The sequence below is a fragment of the Spea bombifrons genome, chromosome 5, assembly GCF_027358695.1.
Source record: "Spea bombifrons isolate aSpeBom1 chromosome 5, aSpeBom1.2.pri, whole genome shotgun sequence".
NCBI classification, from domain to species: Eukaryota; Metazoa; Chordata; class Amphibia; order Anura; family Pelobatidae; genus Spea; species Spea bombifrons.
In genome coordinates, this window is record NC_071091.1 from 19,959,140 (window position 1) to 19,982,835 (window position 23,696).

The following is a 23,696-nucleotide window of genomic DNA, read 5'->3' on the forward strand; positions in this document are numbered from 1 at the left end:
ATATGTGGTTTCAGGAGGGAACAAGACTGACCTCACCAGCGGAGTAGAGGCTCTTATTAAGTAGTCTGCTACATTATAATTGACTCCGAGCTCAAATACAGGAAAACCTCACGCCGCAAAGATAGATTCAGAAAAAGTAACAAAATATTTACCTGTAAAAACCTAAACAGAGATCAGGCGAGGTATTAAACCCATTGACCTACTAGTCAAGGTTTAACGTAATCTTCTCTATGAATAGGTGGAAGTAGAAAATGGCTGAGCGACAGGCCAATCCATAAAAGTTCATATGTCTGTGTTGTTTAGGTACTATAAACACAGGAGGTGGACACACTGTAGAGAGAACTCCTTATTTAAAGCCCACCACTGATCCGTACAAAGTGACGCTCCTAACGTCTCACACAAGACATCCCATGGTGACCAGAATGCGATATACGAACATGAACCTGAACTGCAGCTGGGGTGATTCCCCATCACAATATCACATTCCAGATGTTGTTACCATTATATTAAAACAGACTGGAGCACGACACAATTACTATGATTTAATAAAAAAACACAATCTGAAAACCAGCATACATAGCAATCTTATTATAGTGCAGGAAACAGAGATGGTAGAATAAGTAAATGCCAAAAACTTTACTTACCTGTAGCTATTTCTTTTTAATACATTTGTAGTTTTATAGCGCCTGCAAATGAGCCGCTATTCAGTGACATGCTAGACGACTTAGCTAATCATTCAGTTCAACGAGAAATTAAAATGAAATGCATGTTGACATTGTACGTTAAAATAATAATGGAAAAAAATACCTACCCTTAATAATTGATTCAGCTGCATATAAATCACGCTTGTAGGTCACCTAGAGCACAAATGAGTACCTCGTTAATTACAGTGAGCAGGAAGGACTTTCATATCAATAAAAAGAGCGCCCCACAGCTGTACTTTTTTGTGATTTTGTCAGCTAATTACACCAAATATTACAGGCGTGTCTGGGAAACGGGCCGATTTCCTACTCACAGAGCACGGTTTCTGAATGTGTGCTGGGACAGTTTATTAATTCGGAGAATTAATGGTTTATTCCAATAGGGTCAATATTTTTCCTTCAATGTCACTTAAAGTGGAAAATGAGCCATATAAACAAATATAAAAAATAACTGTTGAGCTGTAGTGACACAATCAGGAAAAAAGGGAGTATATATTTTTATTTAAAAATGTAAAAGATATGGATAAAAGAAGAGGTTTGGGGATAAATTCTATCAATGTGATTCTATACAGAATGCATTTAAAAGGCAAAACGGACAGTAAAACTTGGTTAAACAAATTGTTAAACATATCCAGTCTTCAGCAGCTTGGGAGTTATTGTTTAGACCATTCCAACAGAGATTTGTGTGCATTAAATGTTACTCTAGTGGAACATCACCCACTCAATTAAACACAGACTGTGCAAACCTAACTTAGGGGTGGCATGATGTTGATGTAATCTGTAGGCTCCAGTGACCATGGATTGGTTAAATAGTCATTGCATCAACTGTATATGGAATAAGTAAATGTAAAGCAAACAAACTCTCTGCGGAGATATGTAATATAGAATGTTTACCTTACCTTCCAAAGATCAGGTGGTCCTTCTAGCAGCTTGGCTTTCGTGTTACCGTGTTCCAGTGCCAAGTGCAGGCATTCTGTTCCAAAGTCCAGGTCATAGTCAGTACACTGTTGTTATAAAACAAATACAATTATTTAGACAACAATTTGTAAAATTGTAACTTAAGACTTACTTTGAGAATATGTTTAATTTTGTCTGGTTTCTCCCAAATAAGCAAACAGTAAAGAAAGGAAAGCACACCCTACCCTAAAGCTACCGGGAGCCTCAAATTGACTCACATGATTTCAATTTTCTGCTTTACAACTAAGATAATTGCTGTGCTGTCTGCAGACGCTTTTTGGAAACTTTGTGGCTGGATGAAGAAGTTTATTTTATGGCGACAAAGTCTTTTGGTCCCAAACAAATATTTCTTACGTCCCTAGGTATCATATTCATTTATGCAAAATAGCCTATACATACAACAACATGAATAAGGATAATGTAATGTAATAACGGTCCAAACCAATTCAATTAACCTATATTACATTTAATTGTACTATATTGTATAAAAATAAATCCACTAAAATATAGGGTATATTCAAACATTTGCAATTTTTTTTTAAATTTTATTTTCTAAAATACAGTAGAAATAATTGTGCGCTTATTCCTATTATAAATACGCTGTAGTAACAAATCGAAATACGTAACCTCGCTGACCATCTCAAATATATTTGTTGGTTTAGTTAAAAAGAAGAATTGTCAGCATCTTGTCCTATCACGTTTATCTTCTTTAGGCTGATGACAAGAGGAAAGTCCAGTGGTTCCTGCACTAAATGGCCCATGATATATTGCAGGTGTTCCTGAGATCGACGTCACGGTGGTATTTTAAGCCATTCCTATCCATTTAAATAACTTTTAAATCTTAAACAGAAAAGGGGCTTATATCATTTGTTTAAAAAATAAATGTCAATGTACACATTAAAATACTTCCTTTTTCTTCAGTTCGTTTCATTTCTTTTTACAATAAAATCCTTTAAATGTTTACAATGACTGGAACTAAAATGAATTAAGTCTTAAGAAAAGGAACTAGGGAACCTATTTCTGAACTCCCAGAGTCTGATTAATATATTTAAAAAAACACCTGTGAACCTTTTCAATGGTAGATTAGGTCATGGGAATATATTGTATTGCCATGTGTAGCAGACAACTAACAATTAACCCCTTGGCTGCTAAGCCATTTCACACCCTGGTGCTAAGCTAGTTTTCGGCATTTTGGTGCATCTCACGTTTAAACGTGTTTCAAGTAAATTTCTTGGGAATAAACTATACAAACCATATATTGTTTTTTTCAGCACACCCAGCAGATTCCAAATATACCATTTTTATATGTGTATGTCTCATTAGGTTTGCAAAATACAACCAAAAATTGGAAAAAAGTGTAATTTTTCACTTCCAACTCAATAAAAACTAGTTCGTAATGTTATTTTTCTAAACTCTAATATCAAAACCTGTGTTGCTAAATATTTGTAGTAGGTAACCGGTCTAAAATAAACAGACATTGAGAACAGTAGACTGTGTTTTTCTAATATTTTATTGCTAAAAGTTAAATTTATTAGACTATCACAAAATTCATATTTAAATTTAATGCATGGCTGCGTCAATTAAACAGCTCTAGCTGCCCGGGATGTTAAAATATGCCAACAAAACTATATATTTTTAGAAACTACACCCCCAGCCGCAGCAAATGAGGTCTTATTTGTATTTGTATCACAAATCTGACGTGCACAACAAATAAGTGAATATCACACAAATAAAAAAAATAAATAAATAAAATTAAAAGCGACAAGTTCATTTATGTCTTCCACACTCCAGGTTTGTCCTAGCAACACATGCAGCCCCTCATTTGATGCGCCAAGGGGTGTAGTTTCTGAAAATATATACTTTATGTACCATAATTTAACTTCCCAGCTGTCTAGAGCTGTCTAAATGCAGGCATCACCCCTAAATGTTTTAAGACAATTTTTTAACAAGATTCTCCAATCTGCCATATCTGAAGTTAAAGTGGTCTAGACATCTGGGAAGTTAAATTAGGGTACATAAAGTACACATTTCAAGAAACTACACCCCTTGGAGCTTCAAATGAGGGGTTACATGTATTTCTAGGACAAAAGTTAAGTTCACAGATAATGATGGAATATGTCGCTTTGGCTAGAAAATATGTTTTTTCTAACCATAGTGACATGGTCATTTGTGTCTTGCGCACTCCAGGTTTGTCCTAGAAACACATGCAGCCCCTCATTTGATGCGCCGAGGGGTGTAGTTTATGAAAATATGTACTTTTTGTGCCATAATTTAACTTCTTACGTGAGCAGTAATGCCACGTCAATGCTTCAACCCTAATTACTGACCATTCACACGCTTTTCATATCTCCATTCACTCGCAGAAGCACACACCATACTTTCCATACATTCACTCACAGAAGCACACACCATTCTTTCCCCTTACAATCCCAAAGAAATGATGGTAAAGGGAGAAAAAAAACACTTTTACAGCAAAAATAAGTTTTGCTGTAAAAATGCAAGGGGCTCCAGGGATGACATGGTTAACTTACGTACTACAGGCTATACGGCTGATTTTTGCAGTTCATCTGGATTTCAAAAATTGCCTTCCTCTACCATTGGCTAAATTTAACCCCATGATCAAAGGGATCATGGGGTTAAAATTTAGTATCGGCTATTTTTAAAAAGGGAATGTGACTTTTTATAGCTGTATGATCACTGTGGTAACATTGGCTACCACAGTGATCATTTAGCTAGAATACTTAAACTTTTTTTTTTTTTTTAAAGTTAAACCAGTTTATGTTTAGATAATTTAATTTGGGGGTCTCTAGGCAATTTTGATCTTTATTTATCTGCCTTTAGAGACCCCCGAATCATTTTTTTTACTTTTTTTGTACATTTTTATTTTTTTAACATAATATTTTTTATTCTTTTTTTACAAGCATTATACCGTTGGAAAGGTGAGGCGATTACCTTTCCAACGGTATATGTTGGGGGTCTGTAGCTGCTCAGATGCCTGAGATACAGGCATCTAAGCAGCATGCCCCCATACCGTGAAAACTGACAATTGTCAGTTTTCAATAAAGTTGCGCGGTGACGTCATCGCGTCATTACGCGCGACGTCACCGGCCGGATCGGGTGGTCCCAGTGATGCCCTTCAAAATGAGGGGCAGATCGCCGGGGTAGGTGGTGATGGGGGTCCACAGACCCCCATCAAGGTAGGAGAGTGCTAGCGACGGCATGGTGCCGTCGTTAGCACCTGACTGGGACTGCTAGCGACGGCACCATGCCGTCGTTAGCAGTCAAGGGGTTAAAGAAAGGAAAGAATTATGCAACACACTTCACTTTTATTTTAAAAGCCCACATCCAAACCTTACCTTACTCAACCTATCTACATACTAACGAACGATCCTCTATACAGAACAGCCCAAGACAATTGGTTGAGTTGATATCCAGAGTGCATCTGGATATGACATTATATCCACTTGAATACTACGGAACAGCCTTTGTCCACGGGAAAGGTGTTAGAGGTATAAAAGGTTAATGATGAGGTGCTTCTCTCGCTCTGGCTTGTGGAAGCACAAAACAAGTATATCGCTAGTAGCAAAATACTTGAGGATTTACTATTTTTTAAAGGGGGAGTTTGAAGAGGAACTAGCTCCCAGATTTGCCTGTTTGGCTCCTACATTCTACACATATGTATCCAACTCTGGCATAAGGTATGACTTAATCTGTGATTAGCCAAGAATGTTTTACAAAGAGCCAACCAAGCTATTCCTTACTGAGGTTGGCCATTTGTAATGTCTACTCAGGTTGGTAACTCTGTGAGCTCAACTGCAAACTCCTGTCTTAGTGAAATAAACCCTTTGGTTGGGCCTTGTGTATTTCTTCTACTTCTTTCATATACATATATGTCCACACACACACACATATAAAAATACTGGCAAGAGAGAGAACATACTTTTGCCAGTACAGTAATGTTTTCCCATCCCATCCTATTACGGCCAAATTGTACAAATCTGGTGTTCTTTGTTGTATACAGGATATAATGGGTTAAAATTTTCAACTGTTCCCTTCCAATTCCCATAGCTATGGCCCTGGCTGATACTATATTAATCACAAATATGACTGGGGTGGTCACAGTAAATTGGTGGGAGGTACATGTGTTACATTTATTTATTAAAGTCTGTGTACATTTAGCATCAATGCTCAAGTATGACACATATCCTGTGAGCCAATTATGTTCATTCTAACATGGTGTGGTATCTACTAAGGTAGGTTAATTGCACCTATTCGTCATCAATAGGCGCCAACATCAACATGTCCATTGACAAATGGTAGTAGACGAAGCTTACAGGTGTGGGGAGTAATTACCATCTAAGAGAGACAACCAGGTAATGGGTGTTGAATGAGTAAAGAAAAGTCAGAAAATCTAATAGACCCTAAATGGCAGTGTATGGGATGATGTGCAAGATGAGGATCAAAAATCCTCAGGCTCGACCAAATAGTTCTTATCTGCATTCAAATTCTATGTTTCTAGTAAAACCAAGTGAAAAGAAAATGAGCAGAACTAAGCAAAGGGGAACAACATAAAATACAAGAAAGATCTAAATATGGTTTGATAGGAGGCTGCTACTAGCCAACTTACACTTTTATAAAACATTTTCCTTAAACACTGTGTCTGTGTGTATAATTACCCAGCACATGTCTGTTACCTACAGAAGTAACCACTTACTGTCTGCTTCAGGTCATTCTATAAAGCATTTTCTTAACTTACTCTAGATGTTAGCATGGATAGCCTCCACATCAATCTGTCATTCTACAAGAGGTTTCGGTGACTCTATCAAGAGATCTGAGATCTCATCTACGATGTAAGTTACAGAGACCTTCAATAAACTCTCGTGATTTGCAGACCCATGAGTCCATGGGAGTGCTTGAAATCTAAATTCTATTTCAAAGTTTGTTTTGAAGAAACATATTTAACATATACACACTTTCTTCCGCCGCTTGCCAGTTTTTGCTTGAAAGAGTACAGGATGAAATACAGATTTTGCTACCGCCTCGGTGCTGCTTGTTTATACTACATTCTATAGGAAGGAAATTTTGATCAGATAACAAACTTGTAATTGAATGAGGACAGATAATCAACACACAAGAAGAGGAAGAGGACACGGCATGTTTCTCCTAAATCACATTCCTCATCTCAAATGCAGAAATGGTTCTTAAACATAAACAAGGCATACTATCCTCTTTTACATATTTTGTTAACATTGGTACAACATAAACACATCGGACAAGAAAGCACAAATCATGAATTGTTTTGCTTTACACAAATCCGATACTGTACGAGACGTTAACCCACCGTGTGTCTTCGGAACAGAGTTGAAGATGTGGACGTGGACCTGATGCAAGGGCTCAACCAAAGGTGGACTTTTTACAACCGGAAAACAACTCAATTTCCTTTTCTTTTGCAGATATAAAGAACTCTACACATTTTCAAGTAGTTTGTATCTGAAATTTGTGCTCTACAGTATATTGTACAGGAGAACAAAAATGTTTCAAAATAATACCTTATTTAATAATATTTGCAACAAGATTATTAATATTTTTATATTTCATCAATGGATTTATTAGTCTTTAACCTTTTCACGCCAATGACTTGAGTACTCATCATATAAAGCCAATGGTTAAAACTGTCCGATACTGTTGCTGAATATAAAGTGTTTTTATTAATGTGGTTTTGTTATTTTATATATATTTTAACATGTTACCAGTAATGCATATTCTATGGAAGAAATTCTGTACAAAAATGCCCAGGTTTTATTTTTTTGCCACATACTTTATGAGAGGTTGGTGGTGATACGGCTGAAAAGTGGTAGCTTTGTCATTTTAAAATAGCCTGGGTTTTTTGCTATTTCAGAAATACATATTTTTGTGGGCTGGTTTGGGAATGTGCGAGTGCTATTATAGCTACAGACCAAATATGAAAAAATAAAAACAATTATTGCTTTTAATATGATGCACACCTTCTAATATTTGCCTGTGAACTAATATGGTTAATATGGTTTGACTGTTTTTTTTTACGGGTATTCGTTATAATGGGTAAATCAACAATAATGTTTTTTTTTATTTTCAATCAATTGTTCTTTTCTTATATATTTATTTAATACAAATTCATACTTTATACATTATATGATTAACAGAAAGCACAATTTTTTTCCGGGGGAAAAAAATATATAATAGTTTGGAGAAAAAGTATGTTTAAAAAAAAAACATCTTTAAGGCGTTAAAATAGTGGTTACACAATTACACTCTATTTAAACAAACAGAAAATGAGGAGGGTCCTGCTCCTTCTCATGAAACGACGCACCAACCTATGTGCTATAAACTAAACTGTTATCATTCCTATCTTTATGTTATTAAATAGCAATAGACTTGGTAGGATGGTACAATAGAGATAGCCATAATAATATATAATAATAATAATAATAACAGAAAAAGATCTAAGTGTGGAGAGTCCTGCTCAGTCACATCTTTGTAGTGCATCCACAATATGACATATACTATAGCTATTCTCTTTTCTACAACTGCCAATAGAAAATTACAATATTTCTAATTAAAACAGTGAAATTCTAATTAGAAAGCCATTGGATTTATAAATAATGATACGAAGAAAGGTTACATTAACGATCAATGCTCTGAAATAAGAAATCATCTGTGTCGTGACATTGTAGCTTTTTATTTGGCGCCGCTTACTGCTCTGTATCTTATTCTTTCAGGGATATTATTGTATGGAATGGTCCTACCTGTGTTTCTCCATCTACAATCCCATCATAATCACTATGAAGATGACTTCCAGTATGTGATAGGAAGCTCTCCATGTGAGCGGGAATGCCCGAGGATCTCAAGCAGAGGCAACAATTCCCATGACTGTGGATGATGGGAAGCATAGTATAAAAATAGACTCCGTATGCTGATAATGCAGCATATACACAAGTGACAAGGACATATAAAACATATTAAAACTTTCTTTTTTCTTTTGTTGAAAACTGAAATAATCTGAAATTGTGTTTTTTTCTCTTCTTTTTGAGGGTATGGTTTAAACTACTTATGGAAAACATTCTTCAAATGTGTCATAATTTTCCCCAACTACAGGACTTATTTAATATCCTGGATCCTGCTCTAACGCCAGTAAGCTAATTAAACACAGAACTTTTTAACAAGTCAAGTTCATGCAGTGGACCACCAATATAGTTTGAAATTTGGTATCCATTATAACAACATTACAACATTTCAGTTGTGTTGGCAGCTAGTCCTCTGGCACATATGTTAGCAGAACAAAGTTGTTTTTAGGTTTAGTTTTTGATTATCAGATTTCCTGGCTTGTGTTCAGAATGTATGTTCGGTGATGAGTATGCTTTTTACCAAACAGCAACCTTTTTGATGAAAGATGTTTCACATACACGGGGGGGACTTTGTTAATAAGATGATAGTGGGGTGTTAACCCTTAGACAGAAATTCAGTCGTAGTGACTCACTTATGGTGACAAAAAATGGCTCTAATAATGATCCTGTGAAACCCAGTATGTGCCAGATCATAGAGATATTCTGGATTAAGTCACAATACAAAGCAAGAGCTGAGCGCATACCCAGAGAATACCATTCAAGAGCACCTGAGGCATAAATATTGGGGATTACGTCACACTATATGGCCATATGTTTTTAGCCTGACGCTACCCCAAGTTTGGCGAGTTCTATCTAATGTATCATGGCTATATTACTAACCAAGGAGTTATTTTTGGGACGGTCCAACTCTTGTATGGGATACGTCTCCTTTGTGGCTTGCACTATACATACGCTATATTTTACATTGTTTTCATGATATGTGGACTTTAAGGATGTAAGTGTGGAGCTGCTAGCTTTTACAGCAAATCAGGTTTATTAAGTGGTTATCAATAAACACAGTATAAATTCCAAACAGCAAACAAACATTCTCATGCAGCCCACCATTGATACACAAAAAGGAATTCCTTTTACGAAGACAAGATGTTTCCTGAAAGTGCTTACATTCTACTAATGAAGGATATCCATGCGCTAAATAACATTTATCTCTGAGCCATCTTCCTTTCATTTTCGGAGACCCATTTACAAACAGGAATATGCGTGTATTTTGATGATTGACAAGAAAGCATGTTCTAGGGCTGCCTTATGGGAAACAAAGCTGTGTTACCAGGCCTAGGAAATATGAACTATTCTCTAAAGACACCATGTAAACTGTGTGTCGGTCATGATGGTGAGGAGTATAAGGGCCCAGCAATGGAAAACAGGGGTCAAGAGCTATGCGGGCCAATGAGAGACACTAATATTTCCCCATTATCTTTCCCTGAGCTGAAAGGAAGCTTGCTTTAGGATGGAGTATGTTGAAACCTGGTATTGAATCACAGTGCTGGCCATCATGGACTCCTACCGTACATAAGAACCAGGCAGAAAGAGGGAGGGAAAGCTAGAAGAGGATGGAAACAGAGGAGATGGAAGACAGGGAGAGTATAGAAAGGGGGATGAAAGAAGTATTACAAATGGCAAAGAATGAAAGGGGTATAAGGTAAGTAGGGTGAAAGGGTTGAAGAGGACAGAGTGAGGATTTAGGAAAAATAATGGGGTCACACAACTTGCTAATTGTTTAAAACACACAAAATCCCAACATCGTCTCCAAAGTAAATAAACATTTTAGGAGCATTCTTAAACGTAAGGGAAGCTCCCGTAAGCAGCTATTCCACACATCCTCAACTCTTAACAAGGTTATTTAATTAAGTTTCTTAAATGAATTTTAGAGTATGTTCTCTTCTTTTCAATATAGATGCATGTTGTTACGATGTCCCATTATATTCACTATCAAAGCACTATTGCATTCTTGAAGCTTTATGTTCTACTAAAATTAATTTTAAAGAAACATTTAATCCTTTTAGGCCTGCTATGTTATAACAAGGTGTGAATCTGACAGGGTGGAAGCCTTGGACATGAACTGAGAGGAACACAAGGGAACGCTATAAGCGTATCGATGGTGTATTTTAGAGCTTATCCTCTATAGTGCTATCTATATAGGAGACACGTAGCCGGCAAAATGGGCTCTGGGGGCCAGGTATGTATCCCTAGCGGCACTCTCACCGCTCTACCTAGCGACCAATATGTGTGATTGCTAAAAATACCTTTCTGTAGTGTAGTTGGGTGTACAGAAAATGCAGCACAGTATACAGTAACGTACGAAGAAAGGAGTATTTGTTTTAGCCCCACTAATCTTCCTTTAGCTACACAACTTTCCCTGCTTAAAAACACTGAGCAGATTCTTTATGGCAATGTCATATTATGTTCTGTTTATCTAATTAAGTCCATTCCTCCATACACTGTAAGTCCCTCTGAGTGATTAAGGCTGAGGCATTCTTTTGTTTAGCACAAGGCAATTGTTGGAATGTGGAACGTTTTATATATGTGACAGTTCCACCCTTATCGTCTTTTAGTTTACTTTAAATCAGTATTTATGAATAAAATTGTGCACATCACAAGGTTATTAAGGAACGCTCCTTGTAAATAACTTCAAAGTCCCAATTTATATTTAGCCAGCTATTTGACGATAAAATCCAGGGTATACTAATTATTGCATAGCTCCGGCTAACTATTGATCCCATGAAAGTAATGTAATTGTTATCTCGCTGAACAAAGCAATCAGAGTGATGTTTCCCTTTCTGGAACCATTTCTTTGCTATTATCTACATTATAATACATGTGCTCACATTTTCCCAATGAAGTGATAAGTCCTTCCTGTCAGGCTACTCAAAGATTCCATTGTATTAAATATCTTTTGGAGGATTTCTGACCAGATTCCAAACATCCAATGTCCCTGTGACCCATGTCCGATTGTCCCCTGTTTCCTTCCCTGTCAAATAATCTGAAACTTTAATCCAAAACAAGAAAGAGAGAAAACGATTCAACAACCAGAATTCGTGGGTTTAATGCAGGGGCAGATTTGTCATTGGGCTTTATAGAATACAAGAGTTGCAAATTAAATGCCCGTTTAACCCGGGACATGCTAATAAAAGTTATTCTTGTTGAACGGAAATTGTTTGCTTTACATGATTGTGTTCTTGGTTAATTCGCAAATGTCAACTCAAGTGCAACCATGTTGATTTTGTCTTTACTGGCAAGTGTGGCCTTGTCTCCTTCCCTCCTCGTCGGTAGCAGGTACACAGAAAACGTCACTGCACAAATCAACACGTTTTTACTACACAGAGTCCCAAAAAAAGAAACAATTACATGCGTCTGCTCGAGAGCTTACTGTACATTCCGTGATTTGGGAAAGTTCCAGTTTTTTTCTTTTATGTATACTAAATTTCAATAGTAGAAAATAATCTTTTTCTTCACTTTGCTGCCAAGTCAGGGAGCGTTAAGGGCAGAAGATAATCTAAATCTTTATATAAATAAGACAATATGTCAATGAGGGGTCAATAGCAATACAATTTCTCATCAGGAAAACCAAAAACATAATTGAAATAAATTAAAATGTTAAAAGCGGTCAAATGAATTATGTATATGTCTAGTTTATTTTCATCACGTACCTAAGATGCTCATCTTTTAGTCATGTTTCACGGCCAATCGTTGGTGAAACAGAACTTCTTGAGATGTTTGAGAAAGACACATGACTCCAAAGTAAAAGACTAACCCTTTAGCCTTTTGTCACGATATAACTAATCTAAGGCTGAGCTAAGAACGATCAGCTACTAAAATAAATCAACACCTCGGTAAAAGAACTAAGCCACAAAGCCAATAAAATGTCATGAACACAAATGAACATTTAATAAGCCACAATCCCACTGCATGTACTTCTCATCTGTGTCGGACTTAATGTGCAATAATCAACTAAGGAAAAGAGGAAAAGTGTTATCTATGTTTACACAGGGGCCCGGGATCACAATATCAAAATCCATAAGTAATTAAATCACACTTTCATTCCCAGTGTGGACTTTGTGTAGGTGCGGGAACGGTTATCAAAATCTGAGCCTGGTCAAGTTGCTGGGATCTATCACCAAGAACTCTTTCTTAATGCAATAGTTGGGCTTTATATAAATTGTAAGAACCATATTTCCCATTAACATAAAACAGATCAAGGAATGGTATAAAGTGATATTTTTCTATCCAATATCACATGATTTCAATAGTAACCCTTAAGTTAATTGAATTCTTGGCATTTTTTCAAATAGTTCTCCAATTTACATGTGTGGGTTGTGTATCAGTATCTCTTTTCTAATTTGCCAATTTGTGTGAACAACTAGTATAACAAGTATATTGCATTATTCACTTCATGCAAGAGAATGGATTACTCAAGATATTACAGTTCTGGCTCAACACATGCAAAGGTTAAAGAAAACAGCTGAGCAAAAAAAAATACTTAATAGGATGTAGCCATGTTTTTTCTTAATTATGTTGATTAGAAAGAAAAATGATCCAGTATGTAAACCCCCCCACCACCACCACTATGTTTTCCTTTTGGTACGCAATCAAACAAATGTACTTCTGGCATTTCCAAGTTAAAAGGAACTATAACAATAGTTGTATATTGTTATACTCGCAAAAAAAGTTCCAGAAATGTTGGGGTTAAACACTAGATGATCCCAGCCCTCAAGAGGCAAATAAGGAAAGAGGAAGCTCCCAATTAGCATATCTGAAACCAAATCCGCTCTTCAGACACTACTGTTTCTCGGACTTATAACCTATGGAATGTAGTCTGTATCCGATTAGACAAAGCAAACAGTCTCCTACCATCATTAGGAAGGAAGACAGAAGGAGTGAGGACATGATGAAGGGAACATGGAGGCTATTGTGATAGTGCTGGAAAAGCCCAAAAGAATTTGCACACAAAAAAAAACAACACAATTGGCCATTCATCTAGCTTGATATAAACTAAGGAGCAAGACGACTTGCCTGTACAGAACAGACTTCAAAGACAGAGGTTTCTTAATTTCAGCTTTATCTGATAAGGAAGGACATCTATAACAACACCAAAGTGCAAAACGAAGGGAAAAATACAGAAACAAAATGAAATGGAGATTTTAATATGTTTCTACATATCACATTGTATACTTTTGTGTTTATTTTCCTTTGGAAACAACAGACCTTGAGCCAAAGGCTACACAATTATACACTTTCCCAAAGTATTTGTGTAATGCCTCACATAACTTAATACACTTACATTCAAGGGCCACTCCTATACCGGTGGCCTCCAATGTTAGAAGCCTGTATTGCATCCCCATAGACTTCAATGGGCTCCATAACACTGGAGAGCGCTGTGTGGATTGGTGTGTAAGAATGCGCAGCCAGCAGCCTTCAGTCAGGGATGGCTTATTATTCTTTTCTTTTTAATTTTTTTAATTTATTTTCTTTTGGGATGGTCCCTGTCCATGGGCCAAATATATTTTTTAATTAATTAATTTTGCTTAGCCCTCTCCATTTCACAGAAGGTTCGAGGGATGGGGTACGTGTCCTTTCACAGGGGACTGTATTTATTTTGGACCACTTCATCCCAATGTGAAGTGGTAAGGAGGCACACAAGGCCTTACTGGGAACAGGATAATTTTACCCAAATTCCCACTAAAAACACAATGGAGGTAGGGGGAGGCAGGACTGGTCCCATAAGGGAGATAAGGGAGGGAATATATAACCCCAGGTTTATTTAATTAAACCCATTGCGCACAGGTTGAGGGAAGTTAATAACCCCTGGTTAAAAGAGGGTCATGGGTGGGTCATATTTTTTTAATACATTTATTGTCATATTTAATAAAGCAGGAGATACTCGCAAGTCGCCTTGCAACCCTCAAGGGCTGCAAGTTGAAATTTGTGAGTTGGAACTAAACAGCATACATTTCTCTGCTCACATGTGCTCCATCAAGGATTGTTACACTGATTTCCGGGCTATTGTGGGCTTTCTCAAATAAAAATAATACAAGTCAACCTCCAATCCACTGTAACCTGTTACATAACTGGTTGGGTTTGTATTTCTGCCCCTGGGGCCAAACCTAGATGAATAAGGAACAAACATTATTACTTACAGGCATTGTTTGAACATTTATGGAGTCCATATAGTAAAGATGCAGGTGCAGAATAAAGACAGACACAGGTTATATGCAAACACCATTCCCAGAAGAAATATTTTAATCTGAATGAGCATTGGTCATTAACAACACCTTTTGAGACGCAGCTGTGTTCTCTAAGCACCAAAAGGCTGAATGATTCAAGGAACAGAACAGTGACATTACAGGACTTTAAAGTATAACGAACAAATCAATGCCTTCTTGAAAACATCAATGGGGTGACTGCACTTTTCTCTTTTTTTTGCTAAGCAATATGACTCATTCTTGAAAATAGGTCTCAATTATCTCTGGTTGAACCAAAACAGCCAGCAAATATTATGTTTGGTGCATTATTAAAGAAAGATCAAAAACCTTAATTGGTACTTCTTGGAAATAGGAAGGTGGCATGATAGTTGTAGCTCTTTAGATAGCTTGAATACTAATTATTGCAATAACATGCTCTCTTCTGTTTGAAGTGCACAAAGTAAAATTGATCCTTCTCTTTCTCTATTTATGGCTTACAAGTAAGTTATCAGTCTTTGATGGTTATTAGTTTCTATAAGAGGGCTTCCATAGCGTTGGCCCAAAGCCAATCTGCAGCGCACACCCTCTACCAACTGTGATAGATAGATAGATAGATAGATAGATAGATAGATAGATAGATAGATAGATAGATGATAGATAGATAGATCGATAGGCCCAGTCCCCTAATATATGTATAGATTTTTATCTAGGGATTTTTTTGAGTGTATGCTTTTTCAAATTTTTGAAGGACTGCAACTTTGACAATGGTCAGCCAGCCACAGGCCTGCAAATGTCTATTTACTAAGAAATCTGAGATTTACACCCACTGACTGCCTTTCATACATATAAGAAGTTTTATAGGTTATTCTTTGTATCAGATATTTGGTGTTCAGCAAGCAAAACAGGGTTCATGGATGACCAATTTACGAATGACCTGCCCAGTGTTGCTTTGTACACACAAAACCAGTGCTGGATGCGAGGTATGCACAAATCTGCTTACTTATCAGATGACTGGCTGCACTACTGCTTGGATGCGGCAGGAAGGATGTGCTAGTAGCATGAGGTCCTGTAACGCTGTGAGACCCTGCTAAGCACCAGCCGTGTGGAGACAGCAGAGCCAGATTATTCATGAAAGCACCAGGCGCCCCAAGGCAAGTGCCTCATGTGCCTAGTGGATAATCTGGCATTGTACAAACCTCACTGACATATATCTTTTCAGATTGCTGCTTTGTTTCTAAAGGACAATCCTTTAATCTTCTAAAAGGTATAATATATACCATTATATAGGTCTTACAAGGCACTTTGGCAGCAACAAGCAACATGACAAAGAGACAATTATGCTTCTTGGAAGTAAACATTGAACTGTGGTCTCACCTTTTTTAGCCTCACACCCACCTTAAGATATGCTTCGTAAATGACATCAAATAAAAACGCTTGTGGCATTTCACTTGCTCGGTGTTTTGATCGTTCCAGGGAATAGTCCAAACATCCATCAGAGGAGGACGCAATTACGGTAGATACAAGCGGTCGTACAGCTCCAGCTGCCTGCGGAACACAACAAGTTACTGGAAGTTTTCTCATTGGAATGCTAGAAGAAACAAGGAGCATTTTTTGCGATTATTTATATAAAGAAAATACAATACATACAATATTATGTAATGCACTAGAGCAACATGGGGTGTTATTATTGCCACCGGCATTTTATTGGATGCTTACCATAGAACGTTGTTCAAAATACTGAAAAAAAGTTACAAATCAGTAGCGACTTATTTTTATGAACATAGGCTCCCAAAGTTCATAAAGTTTTCCAATCCTGACTACAGGTACATTTTTGCTACAAATGTTTCCAATATGTTTCAAGCTATCAGGTCTATCTACTAATACAACTCAGGTTAAATGAAAATACAAAATGCCTCTAAAGGTATACATTTGATATTGGTTCAATGGAAGTGTTATATTGACATGTAACAAAAAATACTTCCAAGCGCCCCTTTTTCTCTGCAAACCAACTGGATAGCCTGACCTCATCAATAAAAGCTTGGTGGGCGTTTAATCCTTATTCGTTAAATGGAGCGCAATAAAGAGCATTTTATTTAATGTTACCAGTCACCTACAGTATATTCACTCCTCGATCTACATTATAGAGTCAGAAGGTTGTATATGGTAAATGATGGTGTATATTCTTCGTAGGCATAAGAAGACAAAGCAAGATCATTTTGAAAACTCAGTTTTATTTTGATACTTTTGACAACAAAACTGGTTCCCTTTAACAAATCCATTGTGACGCATTTACCTATAGACTCTTATGGATCATCCTGAGAAATTATAACCAATGAATAGTTTGATATGTCTAGTAGAGATTGGGCAAAAATAACAGTTCTAAAACACACATACATAATGCTTACATACAACTAATTTTATTTTGAAGTATAAAGCTACATAATCCTGTCCATAGTGGTACGGATAACGAAACACAATGCGATCTCCTTTATAAACATGACAGGTTGCTCTAGAACTAAACTTTGGAGTTCTCAATTTTTTTTTTCACTTTTGAACAGTTTCCATTGAAACATGTGTTAGGCATTTTCTGGAGGCCTGGCTGTCAGCTGCTTATTTGGCTACATGTGATAATTATTTTGAGGGAAATCTTTATTTGACTAAACCTAGCTTAGTTTACTTTTGTTTTTTCCTTATCTGTTTTAATTAAATTATTAGAATTTAGCTTTGTTCTTATCAATTTCAAATCAGACACTCCCACAAGCTGACTATTGTTTGCAGCAGAATCTGTGTTTTGTGTCAGAAATATCATTACATTGTGTTTGTTCCTGAGGATTTTTTCCTCGTGGGTGGCAAATACTGGTAGGTCTAGCGGCTGCACGAGACTGTTGGCCACGTGAAATTGTGTAATTTTAATAATAAATCTTTTACGAATGAGCAAACTTGTAGATTTGTTATGTATAATCACGTATATGTAAATAATCTGGATTTTCCTACTGAAAACAGAGTGAGACAGCAACGTGTAGAGGAGAGACAAGAAAGTAAAAATAACAAAGAAAAAAGAGAGAGATGGAGTGCGAAGAATGAGTCCAATGAGTAGAAAAGCCATAGTAAGGGAATGACAAAAGGTGAAGGGAATGACAAAAGGTGTAGGGAATTACTTTTTGAAGAAGATGGCAGAAAAAAGGGGGAACTGGAGAATAAAGTTAGCAATTTGCCCATATCAATTCTTGAGTTCAGGTTTCCAACCAAGACCATTTAAGACACAGATTTATTAAAAGAATATGAATGTTGTATCACAAAAATCATTAGCTCTTCTTCGCTATAATAAGGTACAACAGAGGAGATTTGGAAAGTTGTCTCGTGTGGAAAGAATCTATTCACAAGAACCAATTCAAGTTGTGAAAATAAAAACAAAAACACATTTCAGTTCCCAACTGATAATGACTCGAAAACCACATTGTTTACTGGAATGCACCAGTGACCCACCCAAAAGTAGTTTTCCTCCACCACAGAAAGATATGGAATTACTATCCAAACCCGAAGAGAAATAATTGCAGCCTATGCTTCATTTAAACATTTGTAATAGATATTTCCAAGAAAACGTCTCTTATTATCTTATTTATCAAGGAAATGGACATTTGTGGAAATTGTTATGCAATGTTTAATCAATACGCACTCTGTGCTCGCTTATTTTCTCAGCTGTAATTAAGAACTCATAATACGTATATTCCTGAAGCGTTATAAAATAAACTATGTCTTGCATGCCATATTAGAATGAATAAAAAGCAAGGAACTAATTAGGACCTGCTTCACGGTTTACATTCCGTGCCATTTTGGTACAGTTGAAATATAATAGATTTGTAGTTTAAATGGATTAGTCATTAACCTCGCTAATAAATATAAACATTCCCTACAGCATAGTAATCCAGAAGCCTGTATTAAATGAAAAAGTAGAGACAGAAAATATTATGGGAAGGCTAAACATTAATGATTTGGCATAAACAGTTTAAAAAAAAAAAAAAAACAATAAAAACAGAAAATATGAAAATGTAAGTCTTATTTTGGATAAAATTATGAAATAGTAGTCGATAAAGTCTCTTTTAGTGAGTGACGGTCCCCTAGGGCAATAAGGAACACTGAATTATAGCGAACTGTGCGTTTTTATTTACAAATCCACAAACAAAACATCCCCAATTATTATTAAAAAAGCCCGGCTACCACTGGAGCCCTCTCCGGGCTGGCCCAGGCCGACCAGGCTAAACACACACCCACTAACATCAACCACCCTGCCAGAGACAGCTACGCCAGGCTCTGGAAAACCTCCCCCAGATAACACACAGGTCCATGTAGGTAATGCCACACTTGGATCAGGGACTTTCTTTAGAGCTTCTCTTTGCCACAGGTCCACAGGGGAACTCTGTCTTCCCTCAACAGTCTCCCACATTGTCCATGCTTTCCACATTTTACAGGCTTCATTAAAATCCTGGACTGGATTGTGTATTCCTGCCTTATGCTGCAATAACGGAGTTGGAACATTTGTCCTGCTCTCCATATGCTCCAGCCCCATGATCCATAAATACAATTTGCACATGATCCGTGCATAAAATACAGCAAAACATCTCCCCGGGGCTGTACACTAATTATTAAGGTTAGGTGTTTCAGCCACATCCGTTGCTAACAGGAGTATAAAATCAAGCACATAGGCAAGCATCTCCATAGACAAACATTGGCAGCAGAAGGGTCAAAGGGAAGCGTCTAGGCGTTCAGCCATGAAGCAGTAGACTACTCACAGTCACACAGTAGGGCTGCTGAATGCTACAGTGTGTGCGCTGTAAAAATTGCCTGTCCTCTGTGGCATTGCTGGCAACAGAGTTCCAAATTACCTCTGGAAGCAACATCAGCACAAACACTGTGCTTCATGAAATAGGTTTCCATGGCCGAGGAGCTGCACACGTGCCAGAGATCACACAATGTCAAGCGTTGGCTGGAGTGGCGTAAAGCACACCACCAATGGAGTCTGGAGCAGTAGAAACATGATTAATCTGGGTTTGGCAGATGCCAGAAGAACACTATCTACTGAAATGCATAGTGTCTACTGTAAAGTTTGGGGCTGTTTTTTATGGTTTAGGCCCCTTAGTTCCAATGAAGAGCAATGTTAATGCTACAGCATACAAATACAGTTTACACAATTGAATGCTTCCAACTTTGTTGCACCAGTTTGGGGATGACCCTTTCCTGTTCCAGCATGACTGTGCGCCTGTGCATAAAGACATGGTTTGATGGGTTTGGTGTGGATAACTTGACTGGCCCGCACAGAGCCCTGACCTCAACCCCAGGCTTTCTCGTCCAACATCAGTGCCTGACCTCAAATATACTCTTTTGGCTCAACGGGCACAAATTCCTACAGACACAATCCAAAATCTTGAGGAACGCTTTCCCAGAAGAGTAGAGGATGTTCTAGGCACAAAAGGGGCCAAATCTATATTTTAACGTCTATGGTTTTGGAATGGAATGTCCAATAAGTTCAAATAGATGGGATGGTCAGGTGTCTTATCTGTAATTAATTCATTTCTTTCAACTTAAGGTTAAATTACTCAGAAAGAATAAACATCCTATTCAATTCTTAATATTTTATGTCATTTTAAAACAGAACTTCACATAAACACTTTAGGGACACTCCAGTCATTATATGAACTTTAAGCCATACAATACCTGAGATGTCCATTTCAATTTACAGGGTGTCCTACTTGCAAATGCATGGTGGGTTCTCCAAATCCCCCCATATGCATGTGCCCCTTTCCATACCCCATGGCTTTTTTGGGGTACCACTAGTCAATGCCACTGCTGCCTCAATGAACATTGTGTGTGGGGGGTATATTGGGAGCACTCCCAGTTTTCCCCCCTTAAGCAAAGTACTTTTTCATTTTTGTAACTGTTTTAAATAATGCATATTAAAGTACTCATAAAATAGTTTACTATAGGTTCTTTTTTGGTGTTGTTTAAGAACAACGCAACTGGTCAAAGGAAGACTCCTCAAATGAGATGGTGGTAGATGAAGATAGACAACTTGTGTATTTAAGGCTATATAATATCAATCATCCTCTGAGCTTTGTATCTTCTCCGTCACCATGCACTGCTTCCTTTCCTAGAAGAGGAGAGCCATTTTTTCCAGGAAATAGCACCACAGTGAATAACTATATGGATCAATTACATATTACCTAATGGGACCATGCAGCAGCATGTCTCCTGTGTGGAATTAGTCCTTGAAAAGAGATGGGAAGGAGTTACATGTGTGTCTTACTGTAACATATAGACGGTCTATGCCAATGATTAAAATTCCAATTGGTTACAGTTCCTTATTAAATATGACTATAAACGTGTATGGGCATTAGACATAATTTTCTTTGATGATTACATAAGTCAAAGGAATCATATATATACCATGATATCCATAATCTTCATCTATTTATGTGACAAGGGAGTCTACTTAATTAGAGAAGTAGCTGAGTTAGGGTATAAAACTGTCAGAAAACCTGCTGTAAGGCATTTTTTTTATTCCAGGTAGTTATATTAGGTAACTGGTTTTACCTGGTGTTTCATTTAAATCTTAACTTTAATATATAATAATTTGATTAAGAACCCTTGCTTTTACATAAGTGCACAGCATCTGTCTGGCTCCATGGTCCATGGGATGCTTCAACCGGCTTGCACACCTCTACAATCCACTGGAGAGAAAGTTTACTGCCTTGTAATGCGACTTCAATTACTGATGCTTGTTTTACATCTTGATTAAAAAAACATACTCTATGGCAAGGCTGTTGTTTCACATTCCTTCTTTCGCTATCAAATGCATGTTTGATAATCGAAACTTCAATCTACTTTTTTAGCTCCATGTAAAAAAGCAGCCAACAACTCAAATGAAAAAAAAGAAAGAAAAAAAACCCCAAACAAATGACAAAAGTGCATAATTACATTACATACAATACATTATATGCAAGGTAGAGGACATCGGAGGTTGAGGAATCTAGGGCTTTCCTGAATGTAAGACAAGATCAAGGAGTGATAAAGATCAAAGTCTTTACATTAGAATACATGGGCAGACTAGATGGGCTGAGTGGTTCTTATCTGCCGTTTATTGAGTCAGCTTGAATCCACGTGACAGCTTCCTGGCTAATCTGTGTCGAGTTCACAATAAATAGGAACGTTAGGCCTTAACCTTTATTCTTCTTTCTTCCTAAACCCCCAGAAGCCAAGTGAAGATCCCCAGAAATGGTATATGCCAACCGTTCTTTAGGAAGATTTGGTAGTCAGCCCACATAGGTGGTCAGAGATCAAGCAGTGACTTGGCTAGTTGTAGGAGCACTCTACGTGTGAGTATCTGTACTTGTACTGTATCAGTAATTGTTATCTAATGCTATAGCTTTATATTTTTACATTTTTCTTTACATTTTTGGTCTTTTACAAAAAAATCTAAGATTTATAGACTTTGGTTTACAAATAATAATGATAACTATTATTATCACCAAAAAATAGAAAGTTCAAACTTGCTCCATAAGGTTGTGTATCATATAGATGCATTTTTCAATTCTATTTATTTTTAAATCCCAACACATTTTCCGTTCCATATTTCTAGAATGCCAATTCCAAATACTTTGTGTGTGACAGGAAGTCTGGAGCCTGCTAACAATTAGCAAAGAAATTTTAAAAACGTGCATCTTGCTTTCTGTATTTTTCACTGTGTTATGCCATGTTTCTATACAAATAATTGAGAAACAAACCACTAAACATATGAGTATGAGAAATGTTGCACATGGTTTAAATATATTAAAATAAAATTATTGGGGCACTTGGATATTACTGTGTTCATGAGGCAATGCCCTTGCTAAGACTGCAGATTCTGAAATTGGACAATCTCCAATCAAGTCATCAATGTCCATCAAAAATCAAGTCCAGGAAAAAAAGACAAGATCAGCGAGCCAGAACAAGATAAGATAGCGTGAGAGTCAGTCTGATCATCAGGACTAGCAGGAATTAATAGCAGAGGGGCCAAAATAACTGCTCATCGTAAGACACTAAAGGAACACGTTTGAACAGATACTAATAAAATGGTGGACTAGGAATATACTGGGAAAGATACCTCACCAAGATCCCAGAAGTGACGCCAAAGTATGTAAGAGACATCTGTCAGAAAAGACGCATGTAACATCAATATTTTGGCATGAACAGCAATCAGGAGACACAATACGAGATGCGGTAGCAGAAGGAGCAATGACTGTGGCAGAAGTGGCATGACAGTAACTAAGGCTTTTGCTTTACACATCATAACAACAATTGCCCCCACTCTATACCCTCTAAAGATATACCTGTGGTATAGAATGTGAGAAAAAGTTCGCCAAGATTCTGTCAAGTTAATGCAGACAGAATGAAGTTTGTAATACCACAAGTGTCTAATATCTGCCATATCAGCTTGCTAGGAACAAACTAGGACAGTTAAGAATAAATATAACCATCTTAAAGGTTATTTATACACTATATCTGCAGGAACATATCCACAGATGTTATCTAAGCTAATACGCTCGCATTCCCTAAAGTTGGCCTTTTCTTTAACAAATACAATTTTGTAGTAATAATAAAAATAATATTAGATAACATGAAAACACCTCACACATAAATGCTGGATTACAGGCAATACGGCAGAGGACAAATACCCATTTGATTGTAAGAATGTTATTCCTCAGCCAAAGCCATTTGTCATCCATACGAGAATAGGCCACGTATTCTCCGCTGCCCTTTTAAATTCCGGTGACAGATGTGCCATTTTCCCATTCTTACTCTGGAACCGTGTATACTGGTGGTGTTATAGAACATAATAGAAGCTTTACACATTCACAGGACACATTGTATAGGCTCTGCATCAT

The 23,696-nt window shown here is 37.0% G+C and overlaps 1 protein-coding gene across 2 annotated transcripts in view; it reads right to left on the bottom strand.

The window, feature by feature from the left end:
- CRPPA (CDP-L-ribitol pyrophosphorylase A) overlaps positions 1-23,696 on the bottom strand; it is an 81,617-nt gene that overhangs the window by 46,043 nt on the left and 11,878 nt on the right. For both annotated transcript variants that reach the window (XM_053466986.1, XM_053466985.1), the window contains exons 3-5: positions 16,174-16,323; positions 1,601-1,705; positions 812-857 (exon numbers count right to left, since the gene is read on the bottom strand). In XM_053466986.1, coding sequence (XP_053322961.1) covers positions 812-857; positions 1,601-1,705; positions 16,174-16,323 — 301 coding nt within the window. The remainder of the gene's footprint in view (positions 1-811; positions 858-1,600; positions 1,706-16,173; positions 16,324-23,696) is intronic.